General features: G+C 42.8%; 1 protein-coding gene across 1 annotated transcript; it reads right to left on the bottom strand.

Annotated features, from left to right (window-relative positions):
• Window positions 1–11,051: 11,051 nt before the first annotated feature.
• Window positions 11,052–11,964, bottom strand: LOC123407657 (NAD(P)H-quinone oxidoreductase subunit S, chloroplastic-like). The gene has a single exon (XM_045100846.1). It carries the CDS (start codon window positions 11,888–11,890, stop codon window positions 11,171–11,173), a length of 720 nt encoding a protein of 239 aa, XP_044956781.1. The 5' UTR covers window positions 11,891–11,964; the 3' UTR covers window positions 11,052–11,170.
• Window positions 11,965–16,832: the final 4,868 nt, after the last annotated feature.

Below are 16,832 nucleotides of genomic sequence, written 5' to 3'. Positions count from 1 at the left end.
ATAGCCACTCAAGGGGCGACCATTCCCCACTCCTCCCTAGTCCTCACTCTCTCTCACTCTTGATCCTCCCTCTCTCTCTCTCTCTCCGAGCATCGCCGTCGCCGCCAACGCCACCCCTGACCTCACCTCCCAGCAATGATGGTGCCACCCGCAACCCCACGCCATGCCAGACCCCGACGTTGTCCCCGACCCTAATCCCGACATCGTCTCTAACCCTGACGGCTTGAGGCTCCTACCGCTGCCGCTGTTACCTCCATCCTCACTGTCCATCCTTGTCAACTACCATCGCCTCCATCCGCGTAAGCCAATCATCTCCCCTCCTCGCCCCTCCCCTCTTCTCTATTTATGCTCTCCATCTCTTTGATAGTTCTAGAGTTATAACCCTAGGGTACTGCTAGATTATGAACCCTAGCTAGAATTGGTGTTGTAAACAAAATTTGAATTAAGTTAATTGAACAATAGTTAGAATTATGAACTCTAGGGTTGACTGAATTAGGAACCCTAGAAATATATGAATTAAGTTAATTGAATTTTGAAATAAATAAAATTACTTTAATTGAATGTATGCTAATTTCCCTCTAAAATAAGTTTTTTGATACTCACATTCATATGAAATGCTTGATGTCCAAATGAAAATGAGGCAAAAGAAAAAGTAATAGAAATTGAGGATTTGTGGGGCAAAGTAGAAAATTTTCATGCACCACCCCCTCTTCCCTATTGCATAAAAGTGTTCTAATGTCCCCTTCTAATTTTTGTGGAATTTTAAAAGAATTATTTGAAATAGTTTTAGTGCAACACAAGCATTTCAGGGTTTGAATATGCTATCAAAAGAATTAGTTTGGGCAAATTTTATTATAAAGATATATCCTGCTATTTTTATTTCACTTAATCAAACTCATATTCCGTGTGGGTGTGAGGCCGTTCTTGTGGGCATAAGGTCGTTCTTATTTGCAAGGAAACCGACGAGTGGCCTATGTTTTGTCGGAATGTTGATTCATTTTCGTTCCAAGAAATTTTAGGCGCTCAATAGGTGCCATTTTTAGCATAGGTCATGGCAATTATTTCCCCAGATTTCGACATTACTTGTGCTTCAAAGTAAACATATCGAGTGCTCGAGATTTGCCGAGACGGAAATGAAACGACAGAAGGCAAAACATAGGCCATTTGTTTAGGTCATTATTCATTTTATTATATAAAGATCGAGAATTAGATTGAACCCTAGGAAACATGGCCGACAACGATCAGGCCGGAGGTTCTCGCACCTAAGAAGGAGAATCACACACTTACCTCAACTATCTGGCGAGACATGAGAACCAAGGGCAGCAGGTCCCCCTTCTCATGACGGAAAATGGTGGTGGCGTCGACGTCGATGACACTGATGCCACCAAACACCGGCACTACAACGGCCACTGGTTATGTGGCTAACGAGACCAAGGACGGTGGTACCTACCAAGCCAGTGAAGGAAACAAGGCAAAGTGGGAAGGAAAGAAGGCAAAGAGGACACGACGCTGAAATCAGCTCTGCACCGAAAGACTAGTGATCATGACGGTGCATAAACGCGAGTTTGAGCCAAGAGAGTCGCAGGAAGTGGCAGGGATGTACGAAAACCAACTAGCATGCATCCTATGGGATACCACTAACATCAACAACAAAAAATACATAACAATCAACATTTGCATTACCTGCTCCTAACTAGGTTGCATGCAAGATTCATGTTCCCCGGTCGGGAGAAGCGGTCAACCAGTGGGATGATCGTACCATGAAGAAAATAAATAACAAAGCCCTAGGAAAGTTCAGCAACGCATTGAGCTCTTGGAAAACAAGGGTGAAAAATGTGATTGAAGTAGACCATCAAACCTACGCCCAGATTAAAGAAGACAATCTGACAATTTTGAAAGAGGACTTTGAAGCGTTCAAGATGACTTGCGCTGAATAGCCTTCCAAGGCCACGTCGGAGAAATGCAAGCAGCTTAAGGCAAGGAACATGGGGAACCATCTCCTCAGAAGTCATGGTTACATGGGCAAGAGGCCCGTGTGTCTATGGAGGACATAGAACGTGAACGTATGGGCTCCTCGACCTCTTGGCCGAGTTCATCGACCAGCAGGAGCATGCCTTCATCAGGGCGCAGTTCTCATGGGACCCTATAAAAATGAATTTTATACGGACGAGCCTACAAGGCAATTCATGAGAACACTGGTAATTATCATTTTACCACCTTATATCATCTTCTGATCAAGTCGACTATGTTCTAGTCACATTCGTAATTGATTGACGCTCATTTTGCATAGAGAGCAACATAAGCTTGCAACCGAAAGCGACTCGTCGACTCAATTGACTTAGTCATCACTGAAGTACAAGTGGGACACCCCTTTCAACCGAGCCATCAATGTAATGACGAGACACCTCGTGGATAGGTGTCCACATTATGGATGTGTGCACACCGTCGGAGACGACGCCACTTGGAAGTACTACTATAGGGGGACGCCCCTTCTAATTTTTGTGGAATTTTAAAAGAATTATTTGAAATAGTTTTAGTGCAACACAAGCATTTCAGGGTTTGAATATGCTATCAAAAGAATTAGTTTGGGAAAATTTTATTATAAAAATATATCCTGCTATTTCTATTTCACTTAATCAAACTCATATTCCGTGTGGGTGTGAGGCCGTTCTTGTGGGCATAAGGTCGTTCTTATTTGCAAGGAAACCGACGAGTGGCCTATGTTTTGTCAGAATGTTGATTCATTTTCGTTCCAAGAAATTTTAGGCGCTCAATGGGTGCCATTTTTAGCATAGGTCATGGCAATTATTTCCCCAGATTTCGACATTACTTGTGCTTCAAAGTAAACATATCGAGTGCTCAAGATTTGCCGAGACGGAAATGAAACGACAGAAGGCAAAACATAGGCCATTTGTTTAGGTCATTATTCATTTTATTATATAAAGAACGAGAATTAGATTGAACCCTAGGAAACATGGCCGACAACGATCAGGCCGGAGGTTCTCGCACCTAAGAAGGAGAATCACACACTTACCTCAACTATCTGGCGAGACATGAGAACCAAGGGCAGCAGGTCCCCCTTCTCATGATGGAAAATGGTGGTGGCGTCGACACTGATGCCACCAACACCAGCACTACAACGGCAACTGATTATGTGGCTAACGAGACCATGGACGGTGGTACCTACCAAGCCAGTGAAGGAAACAAGGCAAAGTGGGAAGGAAAGAAGGCAAAGAGGACACGATGCTGAAATCAGCTCTGCACCGAAAGACTAGTGATCACGACGGTGCACAAACGCGAGTTTGAGCCAAGAGATTCGCAGGAAGTGGCAGGGATGTACGAAAACCAACTAGCATGCATCCTATGGGATACCACTAACATCAACGACAAAAAATACATAACAATCAACATTTGCATTACCTTCTCCTAACTAGGTTGCATGCAAGATTCATGTTCCCCGGCCGGGAGAAGCGGTCGACCAGTGGGATGATCATTCCATGAAGAAAATAAATAACAAAGCCCTAGGAAAGTTCAGCAACGCATTGAGCTCTTGGAAAACAAGGGTGAAAAATGCGATTGAAGTAGACCATCAAACCTACGCCCAGATTAAAGAAGACAATCCGACAATTTTGAAAGAGGACTTTGAAACGTTCAAGACCACTTGCACTGAATAGCCTTCCAAGGCCACGTCGGAGAAAGGCAAGCAGCTTAAGGCAAGGAACATGGGGAACCATCTCCTCAGAAGTCATGGTTACATGGGCAAGAGGCCCGTGTGGCTAAGGAGGACACAGAACGTGAACGTATGGGCTCCTCGACCTCTTGGCCGAGTTCATCGACCAGCAGGAGCATGCCTTCATCAGGGCACAGTTCTCATGGGATCCTATAAAAATGAATTTTATACGGACGAGCCTACAAGGAAATTCATGAGAACACTGGTAATTATCATTTTACCACCTTATATCATCTTCTGATCAAGTCGACTATGTTCTAGTCACATTCGTAATTGATTGACGCTCATTTTGCATAGAGAGCAACATAAGCTTGCAACCGAAAGCGACTCGTCGACTCAATTGACTTAGTCATCACTGCAGTACAAGTGGGACACCCCTTTCAACCGATCCATCAATGTAATGACGAGACACCTCGTGGATAGGTGTCCACATTATGGATGTGTGCACACCGTCGGAGACGACGCCACTTGGAAGTACTACTATAGGGAGGGGACGCCGAGGCCAAAAATTAGAGATAAAATTTAAGTCAAGCAACTATCCACAAGAAGGTGGAGCACGCGCTTGAGAAAAACAAAGATGAAACCATAGCTAATGCAACAGGGAAGCGGTAGCTGCGTGCAAAAATGATGTGGCAGCTGCATTGACAAGCTTGGTTCCAACTATGCCACTTGGGTGACACAAAATCCACACCGCCCCAACTGATTTTCCCATGCCCAGCTTCATCGGGAGGAACTCGTTCAACTTCGCACCCGCACCTGTACCTGTTATGGCGACCGCACCCACACCTACTCCAGCAACACCTGTTCCCACACGTGGACCGTCTGATAGAAGTGTGTGCTCCATCTCTGGCTTGAATATCGGTCCATCGACATTGGCCGAGCTAAAAGCCCTCACGGTAAATATGCATCGCACACTCTTCAACATAACTAGTTAATATTTAGTTCTTGTTGTGTTTTGGATATCTAATACTACATACATGTCTTTGCAGGCCGACTTTGTTCTATGCACCCTCCTCTACCACATGAATGACGAGTTGGTGGATGTGGGGAAGGGTACTATAATGAAGCCCAAGGATCGGTTGTTCGACCACCGGCAGATGTCCGATAATGCCTTAAGGGTCTCCTTGGCGAGTGTGAAACAAGGATATGAGGCTTCATGTCTTCCCATACAAATTGGTGGAGAGGAGAACGAGACACTGAGGCAGCTTGGCGAGGTTAAAAATTGGTCTATCCTATGCCCGAATAATCTTCTTCGTTTGGAGGTGGTCGGGAGCACACCAGCGGGACCTGATCAAGGTATGACCATAACCCCACCTACACAATTATGACCACCATCTATGTTGCTGGGTGAGGGCGAGTGACACGAGGAAGGGGGTCCAACTGTTTCGGCGGTTGATGATGTTGCCCCCATGGATGAGGATATGGATCATGACATGAAGGACAAAGACCCTCTCCAGCGGCTCAATAATGGCGCCTATGAGGACGAAGTGATGAGCCAGCCATATGAGCATGAGCGGAGGAGGAACGTCTTTGGAAGTGCAAGAAGTCTTTGTTCACGCAAGCCTCACAAGACACCCCTCCATATTCCGCCTCAACCCAAGCTAAAATAAGCCAAGGTCGTGCAATGCTGAGCCCGACGAAACCGAGGGCGATGGTCGGAGAGGGTCTAACAGATCCACCAGCACATGAGCACACCAAGAAGAAGCATAGGAAGAGACCGGTGAAGAAAGTCCCGGCTGCCGCCAAAGCTGCCAAAGTGGCTTCTAGCAACCAGCCGCCTTCGTAGACCCGGGTTATGAATAGTGTACCGATGAAATGTGCGCCGACTATCCATGTCGTTGGAGAGCCAATGTTACTGTAGGATGCGCTAAACTCCATAACAGGGGATCTCAGGAGACTGCATGACCATGTGCTGTCGACAGAGACAAGCCTTCTCGCCTCAAATGATCCAGTATAATCGCTTTATATGGTCCATGTGCCATGCCATGGCAAGGAATACGTCCACGACTGCCCTGCGGACCTGTTCTTCCTATGATTTGACTAAATCTTCAAGATGTTTCTAATGAGGCGGTTCAATTTTACGTTTTTCCAGCTTTATGCGCTGCATATGAACTTCATTGCGAGGAGAGAGAGAAGACCATTGATCTTGCAGTCACGGACTCGTACTACATGCGTGAGGGCTTCTTGTCAATCGACAAAACCAACCGTAAATATACGACAGAGTACATAAAAGATTTCATGGTCAACAATAAGGAGAAGAAAGCGATTCTCGTACCTTATCATCTCGGGTAAGTCATCTGGGGATAGACACTATAGCACATACATCCTTTTGTGATTTGAATCATTACTTTCACGCATGGATACTAACTTGATCGTGTATTTAATTTCTGCGGCGACCAGGGCGCCATTCTTATCATTCTTTACCCGCGTTGCTCCTGCACTCTGTATTTGGACCCATCCATGACCATAAAGAAGAAGGGTTGCACATACATCAAGTATGTTCTAGACAAAGTTGTCATGGGCTTTGTGATACTTGTGATCTGCGTTGGGTTTTCCGTGAATAGGAACGGGTTATCGCAACACAATGTGGGTACGTATTTCCTCAGTTATGAAACCAAGTTTTATCAAACCAATAGGAATATCAACAACACCTGTCTTCAGCAGCTGCACACAAAAGAACAAACAACTTACACCCAACACTGGAAAGAGGGTTGTCAATCCTCTTGTTCTTGTTATTTGCAAGCGAGTGAGGTGTGTAGATAATTGTAGATAGCGAGATAAAATAAAAAAAGTAAATGACATCAAGGTATTTAAGTTTTTTTATATATGTTATGAATAGACCCGAGGGCCATAGTTTTTCCTAATGGCATCTCTCATGAAAAATAACATATGGTGGGTAAACGAATTATTGTTGCGCAATTGATAGAAAATCGGATAGTTATGCAATATTCACGGATAATGATCATGTGTATATAGGAAACACGTCCGTAAACAAATGGGATGAATCTTGCCTGCACCTATTACTATTACTCCACTCGTTGACCGCTATCCAGCATGCATCTAGAGTATTAAGTAAAACAGAGTAATGCATGGAGAACAATGACATGATGTAGACAAAGTAAACTCAAGCAATATGAATAAACCTCGTTGTTTTATCCTTAGTATTAGCAACACAAATACACGTCTTGTCCCCTTCTGTCACTGGGATATAGAAATTCGCCAGGTTGAACATACTACAATGCACTCCTCTCACCAAACAAATATCAATCAAATTGGCCAAACTATTTCAGTAGACCGGAGTGAATTACGAAGCTATCATAATCATGCACATGAGAATCATTTAAATATTTAGAGGAGACTCAAATATTTATCATGAATAATCTTAACATAAACCCACAATTCATCAAATCCAAACAAATGCACCGCATAAAAGGAATTACATCATGTGGATCAGAGTGAAGATGCGATGATCATTGTATTGAAGACCAAGAGAGAGAGATTGCCATCTAGGTACTGGCCATGGACCCGTTGGTCTTTGGTAAACTACTCACACATCATCGTGAGGGAAGAAAGGTTGATGAAGAGTCCCTCTGTGATCGATCCCTCCTCCGATAGGGTGCCAAAACGGAGTGCGAGATGGCATCCAATCGAAACAGATACTTATGGCGGCGTAAAAAGTGTTTCGGGACTCCTCTTGACGTTTTTAGATTAAAAGAGAATTTATCAGCCACAGAACGGAGTTGAGAGGGACTCAAGGGGCCCACAAGCCATCAGGGCGCCCCCAGGCAGTGTCGTGTTGGCTTGTGAGGCCTTCGGGTGGCCTCCAACCTTCTTCCGATGCTCGTTGGTCTTCTTCTGTTCCCAAAAAATCATCAAAAAGTTTCAGGTCAATTGGACTTCGTTTGGTATGGAAAACCTGAAAAGTGAAAAACATGCAGAAAACAGCAATTGACATTAGACACTTGGTAAATAGGTTAGTGGTTGAAATTAATATAAATTGGTAAATAAATACCCCAAAAGTATTCTAGAATGATAATATATGAGAATGGAACAATGAAAAAGTATAGATACGTTGGAGATGTATCACTTGAGCATGCGGGCTCGCAACATCCAATTCAAGAAGACATATAGGGGAATGGTGTGTTTCGGCCATAAGACTGAGTTTTGTTGCATGCAGCGACTGGCAACAAGTAATAATGATGGATTCTACGTCATCCATCTAATGCTGGAGTACAAAAGGGATCGACAGTAACTTCGCATGACATCTTCATCTGATGCGCATATCCAGAGATGGGCTGAAGCCTTAGGAACCGTACCAAAGAATGAAAGACGGCATTGAAGAGAATGGGATGCTCTACAGTGACCCAATATCATGGGCTAACGTCCGAACCCGCATAGCCCTACAACGTCTGAACAACATGCCTTTCACCAAGCTTGGGTGCATCCTCCCGGATATGGATGGATGGGATGATTGCACTTCTTAAACGATGGCACTGCGTCTATTTAGTTGTTACTTTCTCTACAACCAAACTTTGAATTTCTTTGTACGATGTAACTATTAGATGTAAACGCTACCGCACTCTAGTTAGTTAGTTTGGGTATGATGAATTTCTTTAATTGTGTTTATGTCGCATCTATTTGCTAATTCTTTCTCTCACCACATCGACGTCGTATATTGTGTTGCATATTATCGATGAATTAACTTGATGATATATGCATCTCTGACAGGTATATAGATTGTCGATGGCGAGGTGGTATGTCGTGTACATAGGGAGGGTTCCAGGAGTGTACGAGGAGTGGCCAGAGTGTCAGGTCCAAGTGTATCGCTTCCCGGGCGGCAGTTAGACAAAGTTTGATAGCAGAATTTAGACGGAATCTAGGTACTTGAGGTGGACGCTAGCGCGAGAGAGAAATCAGAATCGACGCCTGAAGAACTACTACATAATCCTCGTTTTGCTCATCATGATCACCCTTCCCTTGTATGCGATCATACCATAGCTAGGTTACATAGATGATGAAACATGAATTTAGCCATGGATAGTTGCATGTATTCGAGACTTGTAATAACCTGTATCGCTATATTTTGAGACATGTGTCCGACCATGAGTGATGATATGAGATGACAGAATTACTTTTGTTCATCGATGTCGACGATTAGACATTTTGGTATCATATCCATTTCAGTGAATATGCATGTTGTTACTGTATAGAACTTGTATCTGTTTAAATAGAATGACAAAATCGAGGAAAAAAAGCAGAAAACATAGTAGCGCTGGGCAAGGATTACCAACAGCGCGGGTTTAATAGTAGCGCTGCCTGCCTACACGTGTTGCAGATAGTTAGTAGTAGCGCTTGTATAAGGAATGCTATTAATATGTGATTTTACCAGTAGCGCTGGTCCAAAAACGCGCTACTGCTAAAAATTAGTTGTAACGTCGTAACAGTAACGCGTTTACCAGTGCTACTGGTAGCTAAAAAACTCCACGCTACTGCGAGGGGTTTTCCTAGTAGTGATGGCCCGGTATCACATCAAAATTTTGCCATTCACATACCTCAAATTAAGTTCTCAAATCCATACTACTTCATGCAACACATATCCTACGCACTAATATATACTATACAGATAAACCTAGCCTACTCTTACTCGTCGTCGGAGATGTAGACGGCGTCAATACGGACAGTACCGGACCGACCTGCCTCCTGATAGATGGACGCCTCCCGCACCTCCGTCTCCTCGTCTTCGGACAGCTCAGTGAAGATCTTATCAAGCTCCGCATCCGACTGGCAAAGGAGGCGGTGGTTTCCCTCAGTCACTGACTGGATGGAGTCGAGGATGGCATGTTGCTCCATAGTCGCCTCGGCTTGGGCCACGTCGAACTCTGCCGACACATCTGTCATGACGGAGCCCGTAGCCGGAGGTGTCGAATCCGCCTCACCTGTGTCCTCTTCCTCCTCCAACGGCTCTGTGTCCTCAATGGTCATGTCTTGCTCCTGCTCCTACTCCTCCTCCTCCTCCTCCGGCGAGTGCGGAGGTAGGCGAGTTGCGGCCCACGCATCGCTCCTAGCCCGGATCTTCTCAAGGAACACGAGCCGCAGCTCCAGCATGAGCATAATGTACGTCGTAATCCTCTGCCGAGCCATGGCAGAGGAAGCGCCGGACAGCGAGGGACAGAGAGAGTAGAAATGGGAACGGGATAGGGTTCGAGTGTCACGTCCGGCTTAAATAGCCGGACTAGGGCCCTCACGCAGCGCATGGGAGCGGTGCCAAGCATCGCCATGAATGCATCCTCACTGCCCTCATCGGTAATGGAAGAGGCGCTCGTGTGTGTTTCCATCTGGGTCCCTACGATCAGTCTAATGTGAAGGATGGCGGAGGCCTCTCTATTTTCGATCCATATTTGAGCTGAATATGAAAGATGCTGATTTTCGGTTCATATTTGTGTTGAATATGAAGGATGCCAGACAAATCGGACGTATAAGGTCGGTACGGGGAGCTCCGGATTTTTTGACAGATGGGAGTTCGTTAAATACGATCAAAGTTTGATTTGAGACCCTGAAATCTTATACTCCTATGTGCCAAGTAAAAATGACAGAGGGAGTATATACGGCTGTTTATCGTTCACAAGTCAAAAAGGCGTGTAAGCAGAAATTCAGACCAAGTGTGATCAACCATGCACATGCCAATTAACAGGAAAGCTAAATTTCATCATCTCCGTAACATTTGTCCCATCCTTTCAGACTAACAGAGGGAGTATATACGGCTGTTTATCGTTCACAAGTCAAAAAGGCGTGTAAGCAGAAATTCAGACCAAGTGTGATCAACCATGCACATGCCAATTAACAGGAAAGCTAAATTTCATCATCTCCGTAACATTTGTCCCATCCTTTCAGGCTAACAGAGGGAGTATCTACGGCTGTTTATCGTTCACAAGTCAAAAAGGCGTGTAAGCAGAAATTCAGACCAAGTGTGATCAACCATGCACATGCCAATTAACAGGAAAGCTAAATTTCATCATCTCCGTAACATTTGTTCCATCCTTTCAGGCTAACAGAGGGAGTATCTACGGCTGTTTATCGTTCACAAGTCAAAAAGGCGTGTAAGCAGAAATTCAGACCAAGTGTGATCAACCATGCACATGCCAATTAACAGGAAAGCTAAATTTCATTATCTCCGTAACATTTGTTCCATCCTTTCAGGCTAACAGAGGGAGTATCCTTTCAGACTAACAGAGGGAGTATCTACGGCTGTTTATCGTTCACAAGTCAAAAAGGCGTGTAAGCAGAAATTCAGACCAAATGTGATCAACCATGCACATGCCAATTAACAGGAAAGCTAAATTTCATTATCTCCGTAACATTTGTTCCATCCTTTCAGACTAACACCCCAACTACGCATACATACATGATAGATACAGGAACAGGAAGACGAAGCATGGTAAGTCAAGCCTTCATGGCGGCCGTGTCTTCCTCTTCCTTCTTCTTCTCGGCCACCTCGTCCTCGTCCATGGCCTCGACGAGCGCCTCGAGCACGACCGACTTGGGGTTCACCATGGGCGGGCCCTTCTCCCGGCCCTCGAGCTCGTCGACGCCGAAGGTGATGAGCCTATCCCAGTTCCCGCCCTCGAACAGCACCCCCACCTTCCCATCGGTGACGCGCTGCACGATGCCGCAGTACATGTGGTACGCGTTGTTGGGGTTCTTGACGAGCACCACCATGCCAGGGAGGAACAGCGGCAACTCCGGCGGCCTAGGCCGCCCCGCCGGAACCATGGCGGAGGACGCTTTCCCGCCCGTCTGGGCTCTCTTGGGAGGAGGAGGCGGGTTCTTGGCGACGAAGTCCTTGAGCCCGACCTCGCCGCCGGGGAAGCCGCCCGTGAGGCCCATCATCTCCTTCTCGAACGCGTCCGGGTCCACCGCCGGCGGGTCCGACTCGGCGCTTCCTGGCGAGGAGTCTCCCGAGGGCGTGGACGGAGGAGGTGAGGGCGGGGTGGGCGATAGGAGCTCCTTGCGGATGCCGATCTCGCCGTTGCAGAGGCCGCGGCCACCGAGGATCTCGGAGAGGCGGAAGGACGCGGAGGGAGGAGGGGCGGGGAGGCGGATGCGGTGGGGGTGCAGCGGCGGGGGCCGGAGGAAGGAGGGGGTGGTGGGCGCGGGCGCCATTGGAGGGAGAAGAAGAGAGAGGAGCAATGTGTGGAAGTGGGGGCAGGGTGGAGAAGAAGTGATGAGGCGGCCCGTGTGCTTCCTGACACGTGGCGCTACTGATCAGTTGGTACTTCTGTGAAAGGTGTGGGTGTGGCTGAGAAATGGGGGAGAAGCAGCCTGTTAAAAGCAGCCTCAAAGCGACCCTCAAAGTCATCATTTTCATATTGGTTTGTTTCGGTCTGCGTAAAGTGTTATCATTACTTTTTATCTACTAGCAAAATGGCCCGTGCGTTGTCATGAAAGAAAAAAAAACATAATCTCTAATGATGATGAACACATTATATTCACATATCATCGCTTGATTTAGAAATTTTGTACACAAATACAAGAAAATGTTTCTTCTTTTAAATTTATTCACAAGTTGAAGCAATCTTTACATTTTCAAAAATCTTGGTAACTCAAAGATTCATTCTGAATTTCAAGATTTTTTTTTAAAACATATAATAATAATTCGATGCATCCAACAGTTAATTATTCAAAATTCACACAGGTATATTGTCACATAGACTTAGAAGCATTAATGGTTAACTACATACATTAGATCTTTCATGAACAATTTTACAAATATGGAAACAATTTTAAAATCAAGAATTTTTTACAATTTACAAAGATTTACTAAAAATCATGAATATTTTTATATTTCGAACGGATTTAAATATTTTCTTTTGAATTGGCGACCAATTCAAGAAAAGACGAAAATAATTTTTTATGTTGAAGGATTTTATTTTAAATTCACAAACATTTTTTGAAATGCATGAAGTTTTCTGAATAAACAAACATTTTTATAAATCAGTAATATATTTATTAAATTCATGGACATTGTTTTGGAATTTGCAAAAATATATATATAAATCCGGCGCTTTTTTTGAATCCTATTCTTAATTCAAAATAAAAATTCATCAGCATTTTAATTCAAAAATCCTATTTTTTAGTATGCAAAAGTTTTTGTAATTCTAAATTATTTAAATTATAAATAAACAAAAGTGGAATGGAAAATTTTAAATTAAAAAAACTATCAAAACAGGCATTAGCTATTTTTTCAAATATTAGGACATTTTTTAAATGCATTAACATATTTTTAATTAGAAAGCATAATTGTATTTGAGATCATGGACTTCTCTTATTGTACAAATATTTTTCTAAAATTGCAAACATTTTATTGTATATGCGAGCATTTTTTACAAAACTCCGAGGAGTTTTTGAAGTCACAAACATTTCAATTTTTGAAATGTGTTGATTCATAATTTTCAGTTTATTAAAATTTTAAAGATTATTTGAAGTTCTAAATTATTTAAAATAAAAAAATAAAACGGAACTGAAAATAAATAAATAAATGGAATTAAAAGGAGGCGCTTGTGTATGGCCTGGCCCATACGGTGTGTTGGATATTCTCCCAGCGTGCAGAGCGTAATATATGACGTTTTTACATGGGCCGACCCGGTCCAAGATTTTTTGCTTTATGAAACGTTTTCTATTACTTACCGGTGGCATGGTGGGTAATTTATGCAAACTTTAGGGGTAATTTTCAAGACGGACGACCAGAAACCGTATTTGCTTTATTATTACTAGCAAAAGGGCCCGTGCGTTGCAACGGGAGAAAAAAATACCACACGCTTTTAATCTTTTTATAATCATTTTGATTTATTAAAATAATAAGTTAACTAACTAATGTAGTCAGTCCTATCCTATTTTATTAAGAAATCAACCCGTCCATTCTTAATTCCACCATGATGAGAAATTGAGCGGGACAAGCAAAGCAAAACAAAGAGGCTACGTGAATTGATCAATTGACTGTTATCTTATTTCACTCATGGGGTAGAGAATGTGGGATCAGATGACAAACTGAAGGTGGTGTTCCATTCTCTCTCTCTACAACAATGCAATCTTACATTTAATACATTCATTCATCAGCAAACAAATCCCCACAAAACAAAATTTATTGCCGGTGCTTGGCACACGGTTGGAGGCATGGGGAGGGGATCTCACAGATGATGAGTTCCTGCCGGGGGAGGGGATACGATGAGGGGAGCAAGGGTTAGGCGCCTCTATCTGGCCATAAGGAGTCGTCGTTGCCGCGCCATAACCTCGGAGTTCCCCGTGTGAGCCATGGAGGCCCGCCTCCACCTGCAAGTACTTCGCTCCGTCGCGCCTTATCTGCGCGCCGCCGCCGTTCTGCATCGAGCAGATGCATCATCCCAAGTCGCTGTAGCTGTCGCGTTGATTTGATCCAGAAGTTATGCTCGAGCGCCGAAACAGGGGCAGCAAGCGGGCAGAGGTACGACTTCGGAGGCGGGTGGGTTGAGATCGACAGCAGTGGTGGTTGAGGTCAGCAACGGCGGCGAGTGGTGTGGCAGCGGCCTGGGCACATGTCAGGGTGGACCGGTGTCGACGCGAAGGGCTCGTGCGTTGCAACGGGAGAAAAAAATACCACACGCTTTTAATATTTTTATAATCATTTTGATTTATTAAAATAATAAACTAAATAACTAATGTAGTCAGTCCTATCCTATTTTGTTGAGAAATCAACCCGTCCATTGTTAATTCTACCATGATGAGAAATTGAGCGGGACAAGCAAAGCAAAACAAAGAGGCTACGTGAATTGATCAATGAACTGTTATCTTATTTCACTCATGGGGTAGAGAATGTGGGATGAAATATCAGACACGGTCTCTTCCATTCAAGGAAGAAAATAAAAATACACATACCGACCAACCACAAAAGTCAAGGCCTAAAACAAATCCCGTGGCAGAAAAAACAGAGGATGAAATATATTCCTCAAGGAGTCTCATGAGACGTCTTATAGATGGACACAATTAGAGAAAGATGAATCTAACAGAGAATTTAATATACATATTGGAGATAAAAATCTTCCTCTCCAAATATTCTGTCTTCAATCTGGCCTGTCGGAACTAAACTGCATGCGGAACTGATCCATCAGCATGTCCGAAAGCAAGGAGGATGGTGCCATTGCATGGACTGACTAGGAAACTGATTCACATCCTATTTTCTTAGAGAAATTCACACACTAGGTTTACGCTATCCCGAATATATGAACGACTGGCTAGCACGACCGCCAACATAGGTACGTGTGGGCGTGGACGATGACACATGTAGGGAAATAACACATGGTTTTTTTTGGGTAATAACACATGGTTAACGTTCAGATTATAGCGGTTGAGATTTTATGCTTCAGAAGAAGTGTCAAGTAAAACATACCTTAAAATGTGCACGTGAATAAAACACATTGCATGAGATAGCTATATTTCGCACCAGAAAAATTACTGTGGCCAAAACGACTCTCCAAAAAATTGACCATGGCCATCATGCATGTACGATTAATCAATGAAGACAGGCAAGTTCATACTTACACGAGTCCAAAATGACTATCAGACCATTATGTTGTGCCACTAGCCTATAGGAGATGCCTTGAACCTTTAGCACTACTAATATCATTGCTAGATCCCTCTACTCGAGTAAATGCAACTATGATATGTCCATTCTTGAAATGGAAAATAATAATTTTTATTCGAGACATTTATATCCTTTTTTTGGTCGATAATATCGTTCCTCCAACAGTTATGTGTGTGGTGATAGGCACTAAAGGACGATGAGGTGTTGTAGGTCAGAACATATAAAGACTTTAAGGCATGATTTGGCATGGCAAGTTGTTGCATAATAATCGTTATATAAAGAACCCGGTCATATTATTTCGCGGCGTAATTTTAACTACACTTTTTTATGTTTGAATTATATGTAAAAATTAATGTACTAAAGAATACATAAATTAAATGATAAGTGTGGGCTAATAACAAAGATTACAACTTGAAAAATAGTATTCCTTTCGAAATCCATAAATTATGGATGAAATTCACAACTCCTCTTAAGCTCACAAAGATTACAACTTTGTTTATATATGAAATTTTCATTACAATTTAAAAACGTATCGGCGGTATAAGAGCGTGCCTGATAAGATAGAATGAAAATGAGCAAAACAAGTTTCATTTTTTTCATTTCCTAATGAAACTAAAAATGAAAAAAGTATTAAAATAACTAATTGCTTGAAAGCAGCACATCATGTCAAATATGTGACAACTCATTTAGGTTGTTCTCAAAAACTACGCCCAAAGTACATTGATTTGATGTGTAGGTTACAATCGACTTAATAAAAGAGAAATATGTGTTGGAGCATATGGATAAACGAATTACACCAATCGGGCAACATATAATCTCAATACAAGTAATCATGAGATATATGCAAAAAAATTGTCTAGGTTTGAAACATCAATATTTAATTCAATTTAATTTTTGGTTGAAATTTCGCAATGATGTTTAAAAGAATTATGCGAACATGTTATTTCTTGGTGTCTAATTATCTATGGAGTGCACAACATGAAATATGAGATGTGCATTGAAATTGTTAACAATTGTCTATGAAATTACAAAAATAAATATTAAGGGAAAAATTACTTCCTCTAATCCAAATTAATTGTAGCTGACTTGATACAACTTTGTTACAAAGTTACAAAGTTGTACCAAGTCAAGGACAATTAATTTGGATTGAAGGGAGTATCATTTTTATTCTTAGCGGAGTGTTTCTCCTTATACTATTCATGATATTACAAGTGCATATTCATATGAAAAATATTAGTAATAGACGTATAATAGGGAACATGTAGTAATTAGGACCCATACCGAAATACACATGAAAATCTGGTTAATGATGATTTTATCATACACAATTTTAACAGTTTTACTACTAGCTATGAAATAAATTACGGTACATCTTAACTACTATCAAATGACAATGCACATTATTAAAAGCGATATGACTAGATGGGAAAACTCATCATTTATTGTCTTCCTCTTCTTCCTATTGTTGTTCCTCTTCCTCTTCTTCTC

This window comes from Hordeum vulgare, chromosome 1H, assembly GCF_904849725.1.
Source record: "Hordeum vulgare subsp. vulgare chromosome 1H, MorexV3_pseudomolecules_assembly, whole genome shotgun sequence".
Taxonomy (NCBI): domain Eukaryota; kingdom Viridiplantae; phylum Streptophyta; class Magnoliopsida; order Poales; family Poaceae; genus Hordeum; species Hordeum vulgare.
The sequence above is the reverse complement of the archived record's forward strand: the minus strand, read 5'-3'. Positions and strand labels throughout refer to the sequence as shown.